This window comes from Montipora capricornis, chromosome 3 (assembly GCF_036669925.1).
Source record: "Montipora capricornis isolate CH-2021 chromosome 3, ASM3666992v2, whole genome shotgun sequence".
NCBI classification, from domain to species: Eukaryota; Metazoa; Cnidaria; class Anthozoa; order Scleractinia; family Acroporidae; genus Montipora; species Montipora capricornis.
The window spans coordinates 63,485,331-63,502,830 of record NC_090885.1 but is presented as its reverse complement, the minus strand read 5'-3'; the positions used below and the strand labels follow the sequence as shown (position 1 = coordinate 63,502,830).

General features: G+C 40.6%; 2 protein-coding genes and 1 pseudogene across 3 annotated transcripts in view; 2 read left to right on the top strand and 1 right to left on the bottom strand.

Annotated features, from left to right (window-relative positions):
- LOC138043683 (putative leucine-rich repeat-containing protein DDB_G0281931) overlaps nucleotides 1-7,857 on the top strand; it is a 14,190-nt gene extending 6,333 nt beyond the window's left edge. The window contains exons 1-2 of one of the 2 annotated variants that reach the window (XM_068890081.1): nucleotides 1-2,151; nucleotides 3,561-7,857. The exon at nucleotides 1-2,151 is cut by the window's left edge and continues 3,251 nt beyond it. In XM_068890081.1, the coding sequence (XP_068746182.1) occupies nucleotides 3,689-6,790 (3,102 nt within the window). In that variant the 5' untranslated portion in view covers nucleotides 1-2,151; nucleotides 3,561-3,688 and the 3' untranslated portion in view covers nucleotides 6,791-7,857. The remainder of the gene's footprint in view (nucleotides 2,152-3,560) is intronic. The other variant, XM_068890080.1, reaches the window with a different exon arrangement.
- Nucleotides 7,858-11,128: 3,271 nt separating this feature from the next.
- LOC138040702 (uncharacterized) lies at nucleotides 11,129-12,068 on the top strand (annotated as a pseudogene).
- Nucleotides 11,924-17,500, bottom strand: part of LOC138043684 (3'-5' exoribonuclease 1-like) — a 16,334-nt gene continuing 10,757 nt past the window's right edge. The window contains exon 5 of the mRNA XM_068890082.1: nucleotides 11,924-14,424. Coding sequence (XP_068746183.1) covers nucleotides 14,139-14,424 — 286 coding nt within the window. The 3' untranslated portion in view covers nucleotides 11,924-14,138. The remainder of the gene's footprint in view (nucleotides 14,425-17,500) is intronic.

Below are 17,500 nucleotides of genomic sequence, written 5' to 3'. Positions count from 1 at the left end.
GAATAGCTTGTGGGGTCCGTGCAAAAATGAAATCAAATCAAGTTACAGTACATATCAAAGCATATTGGTTTTTGAGGAGAGGGGAAAACCGGAGTACCCGGAGAAAAACCACTCGGAGAACAGAACCATCAAACTCAACCCACATATGACGCCGGATCTGGGAATAGAACCCGGGCCACATTGGTGGGAGGCGAGTGCTCTCACCACTGCGCCCATGATCCCTGCTCTCTCTCCCCCCTCCCCCCCCCCCCCACCCCTTACCATTCGGGAAACGAAACACCCTTTCTTTTTGAAATAGTTTCTTGTTAAAAGTCTGGCATATTGCCGGTAAGTTCAACCTTTGCCTAGAAAAACCCTGGTTCACATCCCCTTCATCCTAGTAAAACAACTGTCAAGGTGATGTTTTAGTATTTGGATCAAATGCTGTTACTCAATTTGCAGCTATGTCACTATATGCTCCTATAAATAATTATGACGGGAAAGTAATAACTTCCCTAGCAGATTTGGTAATTATTATGAATATAGGAAACAAACTCTACACTGCTTTATCAAGCTTATCGAAACAAACGTACCGTATTTATTGTTAACAGAAGTACCTGCGGAAGTCATAGCGTTCAACACAACTTTTCCGATGTCATACTGGTAATGTACATGGAAGTTGCACAATAGATTTTGCATACTGTATGTCTTTGATAAGTGCTTTCCACAATTTGATCACAGAGAGTTATAATTCTTTTACTTTGACAATTGGGCGTATATTACTGTGAGTATTTGAATTACAGCAAATGGTATAGTTAATATATTTGATTCTCATGCTACGAATTCATTTGGCATGGCCTCCTCAAGGAACTTGTGTACTTCTGAAAGTACAGACTTTGAACAAATTAACAGAGTATTTTCAAGTATCAAGATATATTTGAACTACCAAAGTGCACATCTTCACGTGTCGCGCACTTGACAAAGTGACCTTTACGTGCATCACTGCACGAAAGGTCGGTCGTCTTTGAAAGATATTTTCACATCTAATCTTCGTTTCTCTTTCATTTTTTTTTCTGCAAAACATGTTTCGACGTGCCATTTCGGAGGTTTCACCAACCAAATCGCGAATCTTAAACCGTTCTATTAGCGTTTCCTTTCTTAAACACTGAGCAAAAATACCCATCAACCAGCAAAAAACAATGTGCTCAGCCATTTTGGAATAAATACTCTATTTTTACCTCGTTTCTATGGTCCAATGGTCATTGTCACCACCAATAACGAAGATAACCCGGGTCCGAGTATTCACTACGTACACATTCGAACATCATGAGAAGCGCAATGTAAGGCCGATGTGAGAAGGACAGACTTCTCTCTTTTCTTTTCTTTAGTGCTAAAATTAACCATACACGACTGTATTTTCTTAGGCCTGAGTTTAGGCTAATTCTAGCCTCTTATTTAAAATATGAAAAACGCTACCAACAAGTTGAACAACCGGAGTATATTTCCCGATTGGCTGAGATCTTTTTTACTCTAGATTCGCCCCTGATCTCTCTTTGCGATCTGATGTATGGGAAACAAGAACACGTGAGTGGAACTGCTCAAAGATGACTTTCCCAAGATAAACTTTTTACTTCCGGCTTACTACGTGTTTCCAATAATGATATTGTAAGGACGCTGAAATGAATACACCGAAATCGCCGGTAAACTAACATGATAGCAGAAATCAGGGGAACCCATCGATAATCTTCGCTGAAATAAATGTTCGGGAGAGTCAAACTGTTCTAAGAATTTCGGTTCTACGTTGCCAAACAGCTGTAGATTTCTTTACAAAAACATCACCTAAAAGGTGCGCAACCAGGGAAAAGTATTCCCTTACGTTTGCGGAAGGGATATTTTTGCAATTTTTGACACTTCAAACGGTCACGTAGAAGTTTCGGACGAGCAAATGGTTCAAGGCTGGGAAGTTCTTAGAAGGTAACGTTCGAGTAGCAATTTCTGAAATGAAGATCTCAGGTGAAATTTTCGAAGAGATCAAATGTTTGTAGGAGATAAAAAATATCTCTTTAGAAGTCTTAATACATCACCAGGAGTCTGGAAATGTCTCTCAAAGGCTTTTGGCTTAATTGGCTCGTTTGGTGCCCTTGAGAAATCTACAGCAGGACTTACCGGCAGGTATTTCCGATTTGTGACGATTGTGTGTTTAAAACAAGCCTTTCGATTGCTTTCTCAGTGTATATGTATTCTGATTTATGCTATAGCCGTCTTTAAATTAAATGTATTCGCCAAAGTTAATATCGTTTCCTTAGCCCGTCCCAATGTACTCGTGCACATGATATTACCAAAATTTGAAGCTGAGGTTTCGAGAGTTGGTCCTTCATCAGAGCCAGTCATCATTGACGATGCACAACTTTTCTGTTAGCCTGTGTGTAGCTGCCCGCTCTCCTCAAAACATCAAAGCACGGACGGACCACCCTCCGATGGTGGTGTTTTTATCGATCAGTAGAGGATAAATAAAGACGATTATTACGGCGGTTGCGATTTGCTCTGCAATAAAGTTTGAAAGTAAATAATTCAGTGAAAGATCAAACAAAGTGTCAAATGGGTCCTGCGTTATGTTTTTTGGTCGTTCCGAGCTGTTTTAGGCGTCATTTTGGGAGATCTTTTCGTAACCGCCGGTTAGAGAGTGAAGAAAACAGACAAGGCGCCGGCAGGCAACACCTAGCCGCCGGTCAGTGATCTCGTCTTGTTCCAGCTGGAACTGACGCCAAACCAGTGAAATTCTCACCTTAAGGACGGTGCCTACTAATTAAAGATATTTTTTCCCCGGTGTGTGATTATGCAGGAAATGTAGATCTTAACAAGTGTTATTGAAATCCAAAAAGAAAATTGGGGGTAACCACGTATTTTTCAAAGATAATTCAAGAACAATATTTGCAAAAAGCTTTAAATTACAAAACAATGTATGGCGTTCTTTCTCAAACTGAAGCTTAATTATCTCTCAAAAATGCATGGTTACCCCCGATTTTCATTTTGGATACCAAGGACACTTACTAAGATCTACTTTTTCCGAATAGTTTTAAACCGCGCAAAAATATCCCTGAATTAGTAAGCATCACCGATAGGAAATCCGAATATCTCGAGATGCGCAGAACGTATGCGCAATAACAATGGTAGGCACCGTCCTTAAAAACACCAGGATCCGATCGATTAGGGATGTGCCCATACTTTCGCCGAATGTGAGCTTCATGTTTCGAAAATGCAACAAGAAAGGCGATCCTGAAATCCACAATAAACCTTTCTCAAGCATTTGAGTCCATTCGAATCTACCAATCGGTGCAACGCGAACGTTGGCGGTTCCAGTACATTACGGTCTAATTGAGGTTAAAATTCGCCATGATTAGGAGGTTTTGTATAAATACGAGATTTGCTGATATGTAAATGTCGGGATGGAGGTCTAAAAGTATGAATGAACGGAATTTTTCATCGCAGTTTGATCAATTTTTCGTTGCCAGTAACGTTAAAGGCAACGTCGTGTAAACTTGATCAGACGCTATTGACTTCGTGGTTTATTTGCTTTTCAGCCAATTCGAGTAAACTTGTACCCCTGACCTACGATGAAAAGTTCGCTTATGGGTGTTTGCATGAGATCCCAATTCCTAATACTACATTGGATACAACAACCAAACCGCAGCAAGAAAAAGCGGTCCTCATGGAGATATTTAACCAAACAAGGGGCCATAGTTGGTACAACTCGTCGAACTGGGGAAACCACTCAGTATCGCATTGCCTCTGGTATGGCGTAACATGCGACAACACAAGCCGCTACGTTATAAGCCTCTTCTTAACAAACAACAACTTGATTGGTACCCTTCCGAGAAGCCTGTGGATGTTGCGAAATTTGCAGGGCTTGTGTATTGGAAGTAATGACGGATTGGAAGGTGATATAGGCGAGATCCTTTCTGCCAACATGACTACTGTATTACGAGTCGATCTTGCCTTTAACAAGCTGTCGGGCCAGATTCCTGGTAAAATTCTCGTGCAGATGAATTCTCTGGTGAAAATTCAACTGTGCTGCCAAATGGAGGATAAACTTTCTGGGAAAATTCCCGAGGACATTGGAAACTTGTCGGAACTGCAAGTGCTTAGTCTCGGTGAAAATACCTTGCACGGCAAAATTCCAAAAAGCATTGGTAAATTGAAAAAACTCAAATTTTTGGATCTTGAAGCTACTAGAAATTTGCAAGGAGGCTTCGAGAATCTGTTCAACTTGTCATCTCTGCGTTATATGCATCTTTCACTCGCTGGATTAAGTGGAACGCTGCCAGATAAATTTGGATTGTATTTCCCTGCGATGATCGAGTGTCTCTTGCCTGGAAATAATTTCTGGGGAGACATTCCCTCAACGATCGACAACATGGCATACTTGCGGCATTTAAATTTGGCAAATAACCGTTTTACGGGACTAATCCCAAAAGGCATTGGTTCGATTCCCATGTTGCAGATTGTGGACCTTCGCGAAAATCGTTTGACCTCACTGGAGAAAGGACTTCAATTCAACTCCCAGTCGTTGGAGGTAATGGTTCTGGCAGGAAATAAAGAGTTGACCATGAGGTTCGACGACTTTTTGGCGTCCATAAGACCGATCAATCAATCATTACGTATTCTAAACATAAGCTTATGCCATTTCTTTGGTACTATTCCCTCCAAGCTGTGGGACTTCCAAAGCTTCATCTCTGTGGATTTGAGCGGCAACAATATTTCCGGAGAGCTTCCACCACCGCCTAGTAACATGCTGTTTCTTCTCAGTCTTGTTGTTTCAGCAAACAACCTTTCTGGACAAATTCCTCAGCAGTTTGCGAAACTACTTGCGTTGGAAACTCTTGACGTTTCAAAAAATCCCCACATGCAGAAAAAGGATGAAAGTGGAGCATTACCGAGTTACATAATGGTAGATTTGACAACTTTAAAGCGCAGAAATCCTTCGGATAGATTTAGATGCCCGAACGCTCGACTTAGCTACAACAATGGCTTAGTGATCTTGGATCCCAGCTACTACCATTACCGTCTTTGCATTTGCGATATCGGTTTCTACGGATCAGGCAACACCTGTTTGCCTTGTATGGAAGGTGCGGTGTGTAAAGACGAAATGCCGCCTGTGCAGAATATGGTCATAAAAGCTGGATATTGGCCTTCGTCGCGTGACAAAAACGTGACTCACATGATCAGGTGCTCACAGGTCATGGGTACTAGTTCTCAAGTAATTACGTCATGTAACCCACATGGAATCTGCTACTGTGGCATTAAATGGGAAAAGGACGGAAATAAGTCCTTGTCGAGGATAACTACAGTTTGCAAGGACTCGTGCATCTGTATGAAAGGAAGCAAAGACCGATTTTGTTCGAAGTGTGAAAGAGGCTTCTACAAACAGGGAATACTCTGTTTCGCTTGTCCCAAATCAAAGACCAGCGTCTACATTTTGGCGGCGCTTGCTGTGCTGACTATGGCGTTGCTAACTCTGGCCTTCTCTGTCTTTTACGAAAACAAGCGTTTTCTTTCAGTCTTATTCGTGTTTATGCAAGTCATTCTCCTTGCAGTTTTAGCCATGCTTCGAATAATTCCTGGTTGGCTACTTGAACTCAATGTTGTGGCCCTGCTTATTGGCCTGGCTGGAAGGGGTAAGGCTGCTAGCGGAATTTTCAAGATCGGTGTTTTTTATTTTCAGACTTTAGACGCTTTGATTTCCAGCAGCGATATATGGCCAGAAGAAGTTCTTGAGGCTCAACGCTTCGTTAGCAACGTGGTAAACTTTCGGTTCTCTGGATTGGCTTGCGTTTTACCGAGTTTGTTCACGCCACTCGGTGGCCTGATAGCTTTAATTCTTCTGCCTGTCATCTGTATTGCGGCCATTTCTCTTTATTATGCTTTAGCGAATGCTATTCTCAGATTTCGTGGCTTACTTGACAGACGATTCCTTTTGCGTAATAACTGTCTCCACCTTTCTATCGTGTCCCTGAACCTAACCTATTTCCCCATTGTCAAGAAAACTGCTTCTGTCCTGGCTTCATGCGGTGACGACAGTGGTTACCGCTACTTTTTGGAGGCGCCTTGGCTGCAGTGCAATGGTCCTACTTACAAATTGTTACTGGCATTCGGTTGGCTTGCTCTTGTTATTTATGTTGTTGGGGTACCGTTTGCAGTTTTCCTACCACTGCTCCAGAAGTACGTTGGCAAAAGAGACCAACTTGACCCGAATGAACAAGAGACTTTGGACAGCTGGCTTGGCTCTATCTATCTGTCGTATAAAAAGGAGTACCGTTCCTATTTCGAGATCCTTTTTCTCCTTCGTCGTATGCTAATCGCATTCTCACTATCGTTTATCCCGCGGGTACTGTCATTTCAGACCATTGCCGTTTGCCTTGTCCTTATAGCGTCTCTTTGCTTCCAGCTTCTCTTCAGGCCCTTCCGGGACTCCTACCAAAAAATCGCATTAGAAAACACAGCGGAGACCTTGGTTCTTCTCACCCTTCATTTCTCCTTTATGAACATTAGATATGCACTTTTGAATCCAATCAGGTCCTCGTCCATCATTTGGATGCTTGTGGTTGTCAACAGCATTGTCTTATGCGGCCTCGTCGTTTGCATAATTCTGCTACTTGGAAGGGTTCCTGTTGTACCAGCCAACCCGCACAATCCTGAAGAAGTACGGGACCAGCCAACAACCAGCCGAGAGGATCCGGACACTATGTCGTCACCACTGATCGACAATGGAAAAGACAATGATAAATACGGTACATTTGAAGAGGACGCTTAAGTAAACTTATGGGGGAACCTTTCAGACAACGTATGTCGCTTGAATTTTTAAACAATGAGCATTAGCATTGCTACGCCTAAGAAACTCTGAATTACCCGCCATTTATGACTGGCTATGCTCAAATAAGCTAACTTTAAATTTAAGTAAGACAAAATATATAGTATTCCAACCACGGCAAAAACTTAATTATAATTTATACACCCCTCTTAAATTAGCGGATCAGTATCTTGAGCAGCCTCACAGTGCTAACTACTTAGGATTAATCATTGATTGTTCCCTATCATGGCACCATCATATCGATTATATTAGTGGTAAAATCAGTAAAAGCATAAATATTATTGCAAAATTAAAACGTCATGTACCCAAAAAATCTTTAACAAGTATCTATTATGCACTTATATATCTTTATTTAACTTATGGCTGCGTATTATGGGGTAATAGCTACGAAGCTGCCATATCTCAAGTGGTAAAGCTGCAAAACAAAGCTTTAAGAATCATCAATGAGGTACCACTTCGTGAGCATATTACTCCCCATTATGTTAATCTTGGCCTGATTAAATTTCCTGATATTGTGAAGTTAAAAACTTGTCAACTATTTTATGATCTTATCGTAGATAACAAACCATCAAATCTTACTCTATCTTTTGTATCTGAGCAACATAATTATACTACTCGAAGCACATCCTTACAGTATCTAAATCCCAGTTCTTTTATAACAAATATAAGGAACTTCTGCCCAACAATTATTGGATGTTATTATTGGAATAATATTCTTCTATTCATTCGTAGTATGTCAAATAAACATCTATTTAAAAGATATCTTTTTCAGAATTATTTTGCTCAGTACTAACTACTGCACTTACTGTTTAGTATCCCTTAACTATGTGTTCCTCCTTTCCTTTTGCTTATTGTAATTATCTTTTATCTTAAAATAAAATGCAACTTAATTTAAAGGGCATCTAACTAGTTTACCTATATCGTTGCCCTTCCCCATTTACTTCATGTAGTGAGCTTTTTAGACCTTGTAATTCTCTTAATAAATGGGGAAATAAATGAAATGAAATGAATGAAATGAACACAATTAGGAGCAAGATAATGGGACACATAAATCGGATCGCAGCTCGTTCCTTACCATACTTGCATCTCTGGAGGAGAGGGCAGGAAGAACCTCGGTTAAAACAATCCAAGTCTATGAAGCAAAATCAAAACACCGTTCCCTATTGGTCTACTAGTTAGCAGAGAGGTAATTTTCAGCAAAAGAGCTCTTAGTTCAACTTGCTTTGTCTTGATAAGTGTACTTGACGATAATGGATTACATCTAACTCATTCCACGGCTTGTTCTGGCTTTATAACGGTTTTAAAGTTCCTTAACATAGTTTTCAAGCAACAACGAAGACGACGGCTCTGAAAACGTCAACTAAAAATATAGCCCCGACAGTCGTGTCTTGATCATTTCGAGTCGTTGCGGGTAAAAATTGCAACTGTACCAGCAACTGATTCAGGAACCAAATTGATGCAAACGATCGTAACGTTTCCAAGGAGAGTTGGCCATTTATCGTAGGGTGCTCGCGTCCTCTACGTAACCTCATATTTAGCCTTTTCACGTCTTTCTCAGGAAAGGATAGGAAAGGGGGGTCACCAATGCCGGCAAAGAACGTTTTTATTATTTTTATTTTCAAAGGGAAATTGGTTTGAGTCATCTTTTTTCTTCGCGTTCATGAAAAATCTGCAGAGGAGTATATGTTGAGGTCTACAGCTGGAATTTCCTCTACTCAAATAGTTCAAGGAGGCTCGAAGTAGTTCCAACGCTTCCAAGTGACGCTCTTATTTGAAGGATCGGCACCACAACGTTGTATCATGTATTGGCAATATTGTGGTACCAAATGAAACACGAATTTTTGCTGAACAAGATACAGTCATTATTGTGACGTAATATGTCACCGTGGAAACGGGCAAGCCCTGTAAAAACACCGTTTGTTTTATCTTTAGTTGCTTATATCTCAAAAACGAACTCGGTGACACCCATTTTTTATTTCATTTTTTTTTATTTCAGAAGGGCATGATGAAACTTTCTGCAAAGTTTTAAAAAATTCTGTCCAGTGGATTCAGAGGCATCTTAATTTTGTGATTTTGTTAAGGTAGCTGTGAATCCTCTACAGAATTTTTTTAAACTTTGCCGAAAGTTTCATCGTGGCTTTCTAATCACTTTTCAGCAATGAAAAAGTTTGTTTTTGAGATATGAGCAACTAAATCCAAAATTTTTTCTAGGCTTTCCTGTTGCCAATGTAACTTATTACATCACGATAATGATCACATCGTGCTTGGAAATAATCGGTGTTTCATATGGTACCATAACCTTGCTACAGTAACGTGATACAGTGTTGTAGCGTTATTCGATCTGAACAGAGAGTCTTCTAAGTGTTGAAACGCTTTCGAGCCTTCCTAAAGTGCCACTACGATGAAAATTTTGCACGTCCTTTTTTCTTTAGATTTTGAAAATAGACGTACTAAATAGGTATCATGCCAATTTTTATCTCAAAATTCCCACGGAAAGTATGATTATTGTAACGTAGTTTTTCGGTTTTCGCTGTCCGCCATACTCGAACGGCAAATGACCGTGAGCGAGGAGAAGGGTTGGGTCTGGCTGGATCGCCTGGGGTCTGACGTGATATGAGCAACGCTCAAAATAAACGCAGCTAATTTCCCATGCCGTCTATGAGATGTGTGAGATCGCCGAGTTACTTTTTGCTGATATTATATACATTACTCCCTGATCGACTTGTTCGCTTTGTCGAACGCCCACGAAGCGATGCGCGTATGACGTCACGAGCCAAGTCTTGCGTGAAGACCGCTTACAAAATAATCGCAGGCTTCTCCAATGCCGTCCGAGTAATGGCGGACAGATTTTTAGCGGTTTTTGGGTGGCTATTTCCCGACTTATCTTGCTTCTATCGTTCCAAATTTAAATGCATTTTATTATTTTGAACATATTGACTTAATTGACGTTGAAAAATTCGAAAAGAAACCCCAAATTTTTCGTCGTAGTGGCACTTTAGTCTGGTAGAAATGGTTAATTCGTAATTTAATTGACCAGGTGAATGACAGTGAAACGAAAATGGGCACATGGAAAGTTCTCGTTGTCCTTAACATTCTGAAGTATAATAGGCTATCTTAGTCACGTGACACGTCACGTGACCATTTGTCGAAAAATAGCACGCTTTTGAAGAACAGGTGGCGGTTTAAGCATTCAATATCAAATAAAAACGCTTTGCCAATGCAAATGAACTATTTACAACTTTCAGGTTTGGAATGACTGTCCACGATTCTTAAGAAAATTTTTAAGAGGGCAAAGGTCACCTTGGAGTCCAAAATACGGACTTTGATAATTTATAATTCCAATTTTAAAACTCGAGGAAGATCATTCCAAGTGTAGAAAGTTAGATATGTTAGATGTCTATCAAAAACGCTAATTTATTTATCTGTAGCAATGAACTTCGCCGCTGATTCGCTGATTTACGATATTGTGAAATTTTGATCACGTGACTCGTCAGGTGATCAATATTATATGTTAAGGCAGAAGAGGACAACATTATTTATCCTCAAAGTAGGTTTCACCTTGTTCCAGGAAATCTAGTGGGAGATATAGCCGATCAAACATATTTTCAGTAGCTCTCGTACCTCTCCTATTGAGAGCCAAAATCTTTTCCAAACATTGATGTCACATCCGGGTTTTTTTTTGGTAGTTAGTTTCAGGCCTTTGAGCTTCAATAAACTCTTGAATTGTTGACCCTTCTGTACTACTGCTTGTGTTTCCAAAGTTTTCTTTATCGATGTTGAAGTATGTTATTAACTTAATTCGGGATAATAAAGATCGCTTTCGCTATGAAAGTTTTCTGATTCATTGTCTGAATCTATACAGCGAAACAAAACAATAAAGATTCTAAAGATTGAAATCCTGATTCAAAGATGTCGTTCAATCAGGTTTAGTAGTAGCCGTTGAGCGACTGAGCTCTCCGGATCACAAGTCGACATGGATATGGATATGGATATGTATATGTATGTTCTGCGCAATTACCGCGTGTTACCGTTCGTGCGCGCGCGTTTCCTCGAGATTCCGAATCACCAATGATCCCCGAATTATTTCGACTTGTTGCAAAGAGCCCCAATGTAAAGATGTCCAGGTATAAACGAGCGTAATTCTCGACTCCTTTTACAGCAAAATGTATGAAATGGGTTTATCAACTGTGTCGATATGGTAAATTGACCACCGTAAAGAGCATTAGTTCTAAACTCAATATCGGAAATTGTGTTTAAAAGGAATTCTATGGGTCTTAATGATGTGCATCCGACCAGTCTGAATTGACCGGTGACCTCGAAATGGCTGAAGCTATCAGACAGGAAGTTAAGGGATTGTGTCAGAGAAATGCTATCGTTGGTCACATCCTGGAAGACGACAAGGCAGCAGAGTACAAAACTGACTACAAACGTCTCGTGACCAGAGACAAAAGAACGTCCCACCTCACGCGTCTCATCACAAGCCACAAAACTGGGTTCAAGAGCGGTATCACGCGCAACGAGTGAGTCCTCGAGAGGATTCGATCCCATACTCGCGGGATATCACGCGCGAGAGAGCATGTCCAGAGCACCCACACCCGGTGAGCTCGTCATCAAAAGGTCCTTCCTCCCGATGGATTTGAACAGCACATCCTCAGAGAACAGTGACAGAGTGAACATGAAGAAATGGGAAGATCTGTCCGATGACTCTGAGGATGAAATAGACCATAATGAAGAGCACACAGAAACAGAGAATCCTGGAGAAGATGGTACTTTGCTGAAAGCACCGAAAGAAAAAAGCGAATCCGCTTTGCGGGTTCCTGTAACTTACCCGACAAAACAGGACTCTTCAGAAGATCAAGCGGTCGCGCTTCCTTTTGGCGATAGCGAAGAAAACGAAGATCAAAATGACACGGAGCTTTTGAAACTTGCTGACGAAATCAGTGAGCGGACCATTTCATCACCTAATCTTTCAGATACCGAAAAGTTTGATGAGGGCGAGGCGTACGTTGACCCGAAAACACGTGAAGCTCCCTAAACCCACAAACGAATGAACAAATGAAAGAACGTCTATAAGTGTACAGATAAAAAAAATATACATTTATTCTCCTTTTCGTGCATGGAGTCATCGTATGTGTTTGTACAATTAAAAGCAAGTTGAGTGGTGCCTGAAAGAAATAATTCTTTAAAAAAAAACAACTAACTATTAAAAATGAATTGAGAGTCATCTATAGCCTTTCATGTCTTTTGCCTTATTAACCAAGTGTAACGAAACAGCACCAGGAATTCAAAGCTCGGAATGTACATTTGAAATGGTACGCTTTCCTTTTGTCAGAACTGGCCGGTGCACCCGTCAGTTTCCAAAGAAATGCAACGGTTCTGAAGGAACACTTGCACCATAATCCCTCGCAATCTTCCAGAAGAGTATATAGCATACTCGAAGTCCGTTAATTTGAAGGCGTTGTAGAGTTAGTCCTTGCAAATGCCAGGTCACTCTGGCATTAGTTAGTTAGGTCAAATAGAAAGCGCCCATAGTTTGATGTAACCCTTTTCTGGAGAATTACGAATTTAACTGAAAAGTAACAATTCGAAGACCTAACGTTTTGACGCTCCTGTCTAGTGCCTTTATCAGGGGTGATCTAAATTTGTCGCAGAGTCCTTTTATATGATAACCTATTAGCCCAAAAAGGCAAGGGTGTGTTCATTTTCTTTTTGTAAGATGCAAAAAGGTGTCAGGTATAGCAGGCTGCCATCATCACAGTTGTAAGGAGCGTGGTGGCATTGTTTATGTCTGATTGTCACCAATCTCGTCCCCAGAGTCCACTTTTCTTTTGGTCAGAACCAAGAACCCAGACTCAGGCCACTTCAAATTTATGCGCACTCGTAGTGAAGGTCCAGTTTTGGAACCGTTGACAACTACTGTTGTTTCAAATTTCTGAGCGTGCGTAGACGAGCCGAAAGTCCGTGATTTGCGGACTTCCTGGCTTGGAAGTGGCCAGAGTCCGCGTTCTCGGTGCTATGCAAAAGAAAAGCGGGCTGCGGAGACGAGATTGATTGTCACTGGGTGCAGTGACATCTTCCACATTCTCACTTATGTCCAGAAATGCAAAAAATTAGACGCAAGCCCAATTTTGATATACAACACAAAGTGTCCCTTCAAGTCTAAGCATTCCATACCTATTTCTAACAATAAGGTTTGAGTAAAGGAAAGCGATTTTTTTAGGTCAAAGTAAATGCAGCAGTTTATCCTTTCTTGAGGAGTAGCATTTGGGGACACTTTGTGACGTTAATTGTTTGTATTCCTTGACACAAGTGATTTTGAAGTTATGGCAAACCCAAGTGCTTCTCATTAGTTGAATTTTTGGACTATCTGTCCACATTGGGGTTTTGTAAACGGACAACATTATAATCATAACATCCACTCAAACCACTTCTCCCTATTTGGTGAAAGTAAACTGATTTCCTAGTTCGAAATAAGTTTGAAGATGAAATCAAAGAAAGCACGAGAGGCTCAACAAAAGGATAAACGTTTTTAATCGGGTTCCTGTGTTAAAAAAGGACCTTGAAATTTCATGCGTCTGAAACAAATTTTAAACTACACAGATCTTGTTTAAAACTTCTTTTTCATGGTCATGATTGAAAAAGGTGTCAACATCTTCATCAGAGGAAATCAGATACCATATGTACCATATAGAAGACATTCTTTTGGGAAAATAAGAACCAATTAAAAAACTACTGTAAATACCATTTTTATCAGAACCTATTTAGCCTAACTTGGAAAAATCTAGGTTCTTATATGTGGGTGTTTACTGTACCCTGTACAGTACTCGTTCCCGTAAAGGATCGGGAGTGAATATTGTGTTTTCCGTTGCGCATCAACGTAGAAAAACACGAAATTTTAGAATTAGCAATTTTTTGCCCAAGATTTTGCCCAATCCCCACCCCCTCCTGTCGCTGAACTGAATGTCTATGTTTTGTTCCTACGCATCTAATTCCCTGGAGTTCCCTTTCCAGTACTCTCCCAATAAAATGTAAGCAAAAAGCGCGTGAGGTTTCAGTGGATTTTATCGTGTGCTTTCCGTTGTAAACCGAAAAACCGACTTAGAAAAAAAGAACGCAATTTTTGACACGACATTTCGAAGAGCTGCATTCTCGAAATTGTTGTAAGGGAGATGTCAAATAGTTGGAAAAATGAATAGAATTATTTTTTCACGACAACTGAAATATAAATCTCTTCATTTAACAGAAGCTTACTTTAATAACTTATGATATTTCACTGAGTATGCTACGGTACTTAGGTCTTCTTTCTTTCAAGGTGTTCGTTAAACGTGATTTCACAGCCATCTTGCACCATTTGTTGTAAAATTCTGGCAATATTCCGAGCATCATCCATACCGCTATGCGGTCTTCCTTCAAAAGTCATACCAAGATTGTTTACCATGTCCTGGAGAGTTCCTCCTTGCGTTTTGTAAAAATTTCTGTACAATTTTCTAAGATTGATCCATTTCCTGGCATACTTGGGCACAGGGATTAAACAGAGATTGCACTGGATCAAGAAAAAGCGACTTATGTCCCACGGACTAGAAAGTAAAACAAGCTGCGACTTAATAATCAAAAACCTTTCATGAATGAAGATTACTATAATTGGAGCTAGGGTTTCCAGATTTGTGTTACATAGATGAATTTCTCCCAGTGGACGTTTCGATCACATGAAGTTGCCTTTTACAAAATAGTGACTCAGCCACATGACCACGTTGGTTATGTGTCAGTGGACTGAACAAAACGGGTAAGCGATTCCTCCTCAGCTATCTACGGTAGGCAACGTTTTTGTAATAACTTCTCAGCTAAAACTCATAAGCTGCTCTATCCACTAAAATGCGTACGAATTGGAATACTTAAAGATTTCCTATTTAAGTGGCTGGAGCGCTACGGTTGGGGCACGAGGAAAGTGTCCTTTGAGAAAGTACCGCAAACTCACATTGTTTCATATCACTGTTGTTTGTAAAATGGTTGTACCTTGGGAAAAGTTCCTTGCAAGATTTACATACTGAAGTCGATTTAATTTAGTAAAACATGAAACGGGGAAAATATGGGATATATTTGGACAAATTACCGTGATCAGATAAAGGAACAAGCGGTCGAGTGAGCGACAATAATAATAATAATAATAATAATAATAATAATAATAATAATAATAATAATAACAATAATAATAACAATAATAATAATAATAATAATAAAATAAATAAATAAATAACACCTTTATTTTATATAGCGATAATTCGAAGGTTAAAAACTGCTTTACAATGACAATGAATTAAAAACTAGATAATAGAATTATGTAGATAAGAATAAAAGTAAATATTTACAAAGAATGTTTTTATAAAAAGGGGCATAGTCAAATAATTTTTATAAAACCTAGTATCTAACGACAACATCTTTAACCAAAAGATAAATAAAATAAAATACAATTCATTTCGATTAAAAGTGAAACCAAGAATATTACAAAGATCCTAAAATACTAATAGCGTTTAAGCGGCAATCATCAATGAAATCCCCTTGTGGGATTTTGTGGAAGGGTGTCCTGGAACCTCTTACGCATGTGTGTACCGACCTTAAAATCTCAAAAGAAAGCAATGTTCTAATCCAACTAATTGTAGTGTGATACGGTTCCTCATTCTTTTCTGAGAGCTTCTCGGCTAAGCGCTTGAGAAAGCAGTTGCAGTCGACTCCCATCCCGCCGTTGGTTCCAAAGACTAGGGGAGTAAAAGATCCCATTTCAACGTCCAGTACCCTCTGTTGGTACTTCCGCTTTTTCTCCTCCTCCTGCTCCTTAAAGATTGTGGATGTTGTTTTTCCCTGGTTACACTTGGAGTTAACATGCGTTACTCTGACATCAAAAAATGCTGTAACTCCACGAGACCAAAAGCCCCCTGCCTTGAAATCCAGTCTTGCCTCCGGGCTTGTTACGGCGCTTCTAAGATTGAATCGCTCATTATCAAGAGGTTGTAGTTGTGGTTCGACTTCAACGTTGCTGCAAACCTTACCAACAAGTGAGGTGAGTAGGTTGCGAACACCATCGAGTCTCTGCGCCACCAACCCTCCCTTTTTGCATGACAGAGCATGGCAGACGGTGTACTTCTGACCACAAGCAAAATTGCTTGGTAAGTCGGACAGAGGCATGTTATACCTTAAACGCAGAGAGTCTCTGAATTCTTGTTTATTCAGCGCTAAACCTTGATCGACAATAGGCACTGCGGTAAGCCATGAGCTCGCACCCTTGTCTCTCAATTGGTTAACTGATCGCAGCAGATCCAAGGGTAGAGCGGAATCAATACTTTCCATTCTCGATTTCACCGACACAGTTTTCAAGGCTTGATGTTGTCTTTTTAACTCCTCTATGGAATTCTCGCCTGCCACCATGAACATACTCTGAGTGGTAATGGAATCTACGTGCGATGCTGTTATTGACGTGGAAGCAGCAAACTGCTGTGGAGCTTCAAACCGTAAATCAGGTATGCCTAGCCCTCCTTTAGCTGGTGACAGGGTGACGAGCTGACGCAGATCACTAGGGAGGGGCTCCGTTTGACCGAATAATGTTGGTAGAAGTAAGTCGTCGATCGCCTCTTGGATTGGGTCAACGTAATCTTGAAACGACTCTATTATGCGCATGAAATAGGTAAACTTGGATTTATAACCCCTCGTGAAAACAATGTAGGCTGCATGAGGCTGGCTCCTTGCTATCTGAGATAGTGCTTCGAGTTCTCCTTTCCATCTAAGGACCTTTTCCCGGCAATATTGATCTTTGAACTCTTGAGATCCAATGACAGCCCCCAAGTGGCGCTGACCCTGAGATGTAATATTGACCTTATCTCCAAACACCCTCTTTGCCTCATCTACAAGTACGTCCGACTTGACAATCAGCCAGCTCTTTGATCCATTCACAAGATAACCATACTTCTTTCCTTCCTGACTCAGGTGATTGTACCAGTCATGCAACTGCACAATTTGTCCAGCCCCTGCCGAGTCGTCGGCTAGCCATACTTGTTTAACCCCTGGTGTGCTTGTCCTTAAGCTCTGGATCATGATTGATGTATTAACCGAGTACCAGGGCATGGCCAAGGGATCCCCCTGCGTCGTACCCTCCTGTGAAAATATCTGACCTCCACCGCAAATAAAAAGCTTTGAAGGGCTTCTGTAGGTGTTTATAATATAAAGTGACATCTCCTTGCAGGTTATCTGGATGTTATGTAAGGCAGCGGATCTGTTCATTTGGTTAAAGGCGTTGCTTGCATCTATCAATAAAATACCATCTGTTCCTTCCTCTACAAACACTTGACTCATAGCGTGTATCGCGGCCTCTGAGCCTGCGCTGTGACCTGCGCAAACCTGAAGGGGACCCGCTGCCTCTTTAATCTCTTCCTTCAAAAAACCAGCAATAGTTTTTCCAACTATTCGCCTCAGGACCTCACCAACTCCAATAGGTCGTATTCCAGGGTTTTTGTCCAGGGGGATGAGTCTGCAAGAGGTATAGCCTTCCAGCAGAGATGGATGGTAAGCGATCTTTAACAGATTTCTTGTAAAAACGGCTATCTCCTCTCTCAAAACCTTGCCCTCAGCTTTGAAATTCTTGGAGCATAGGATTCTTCGATATAG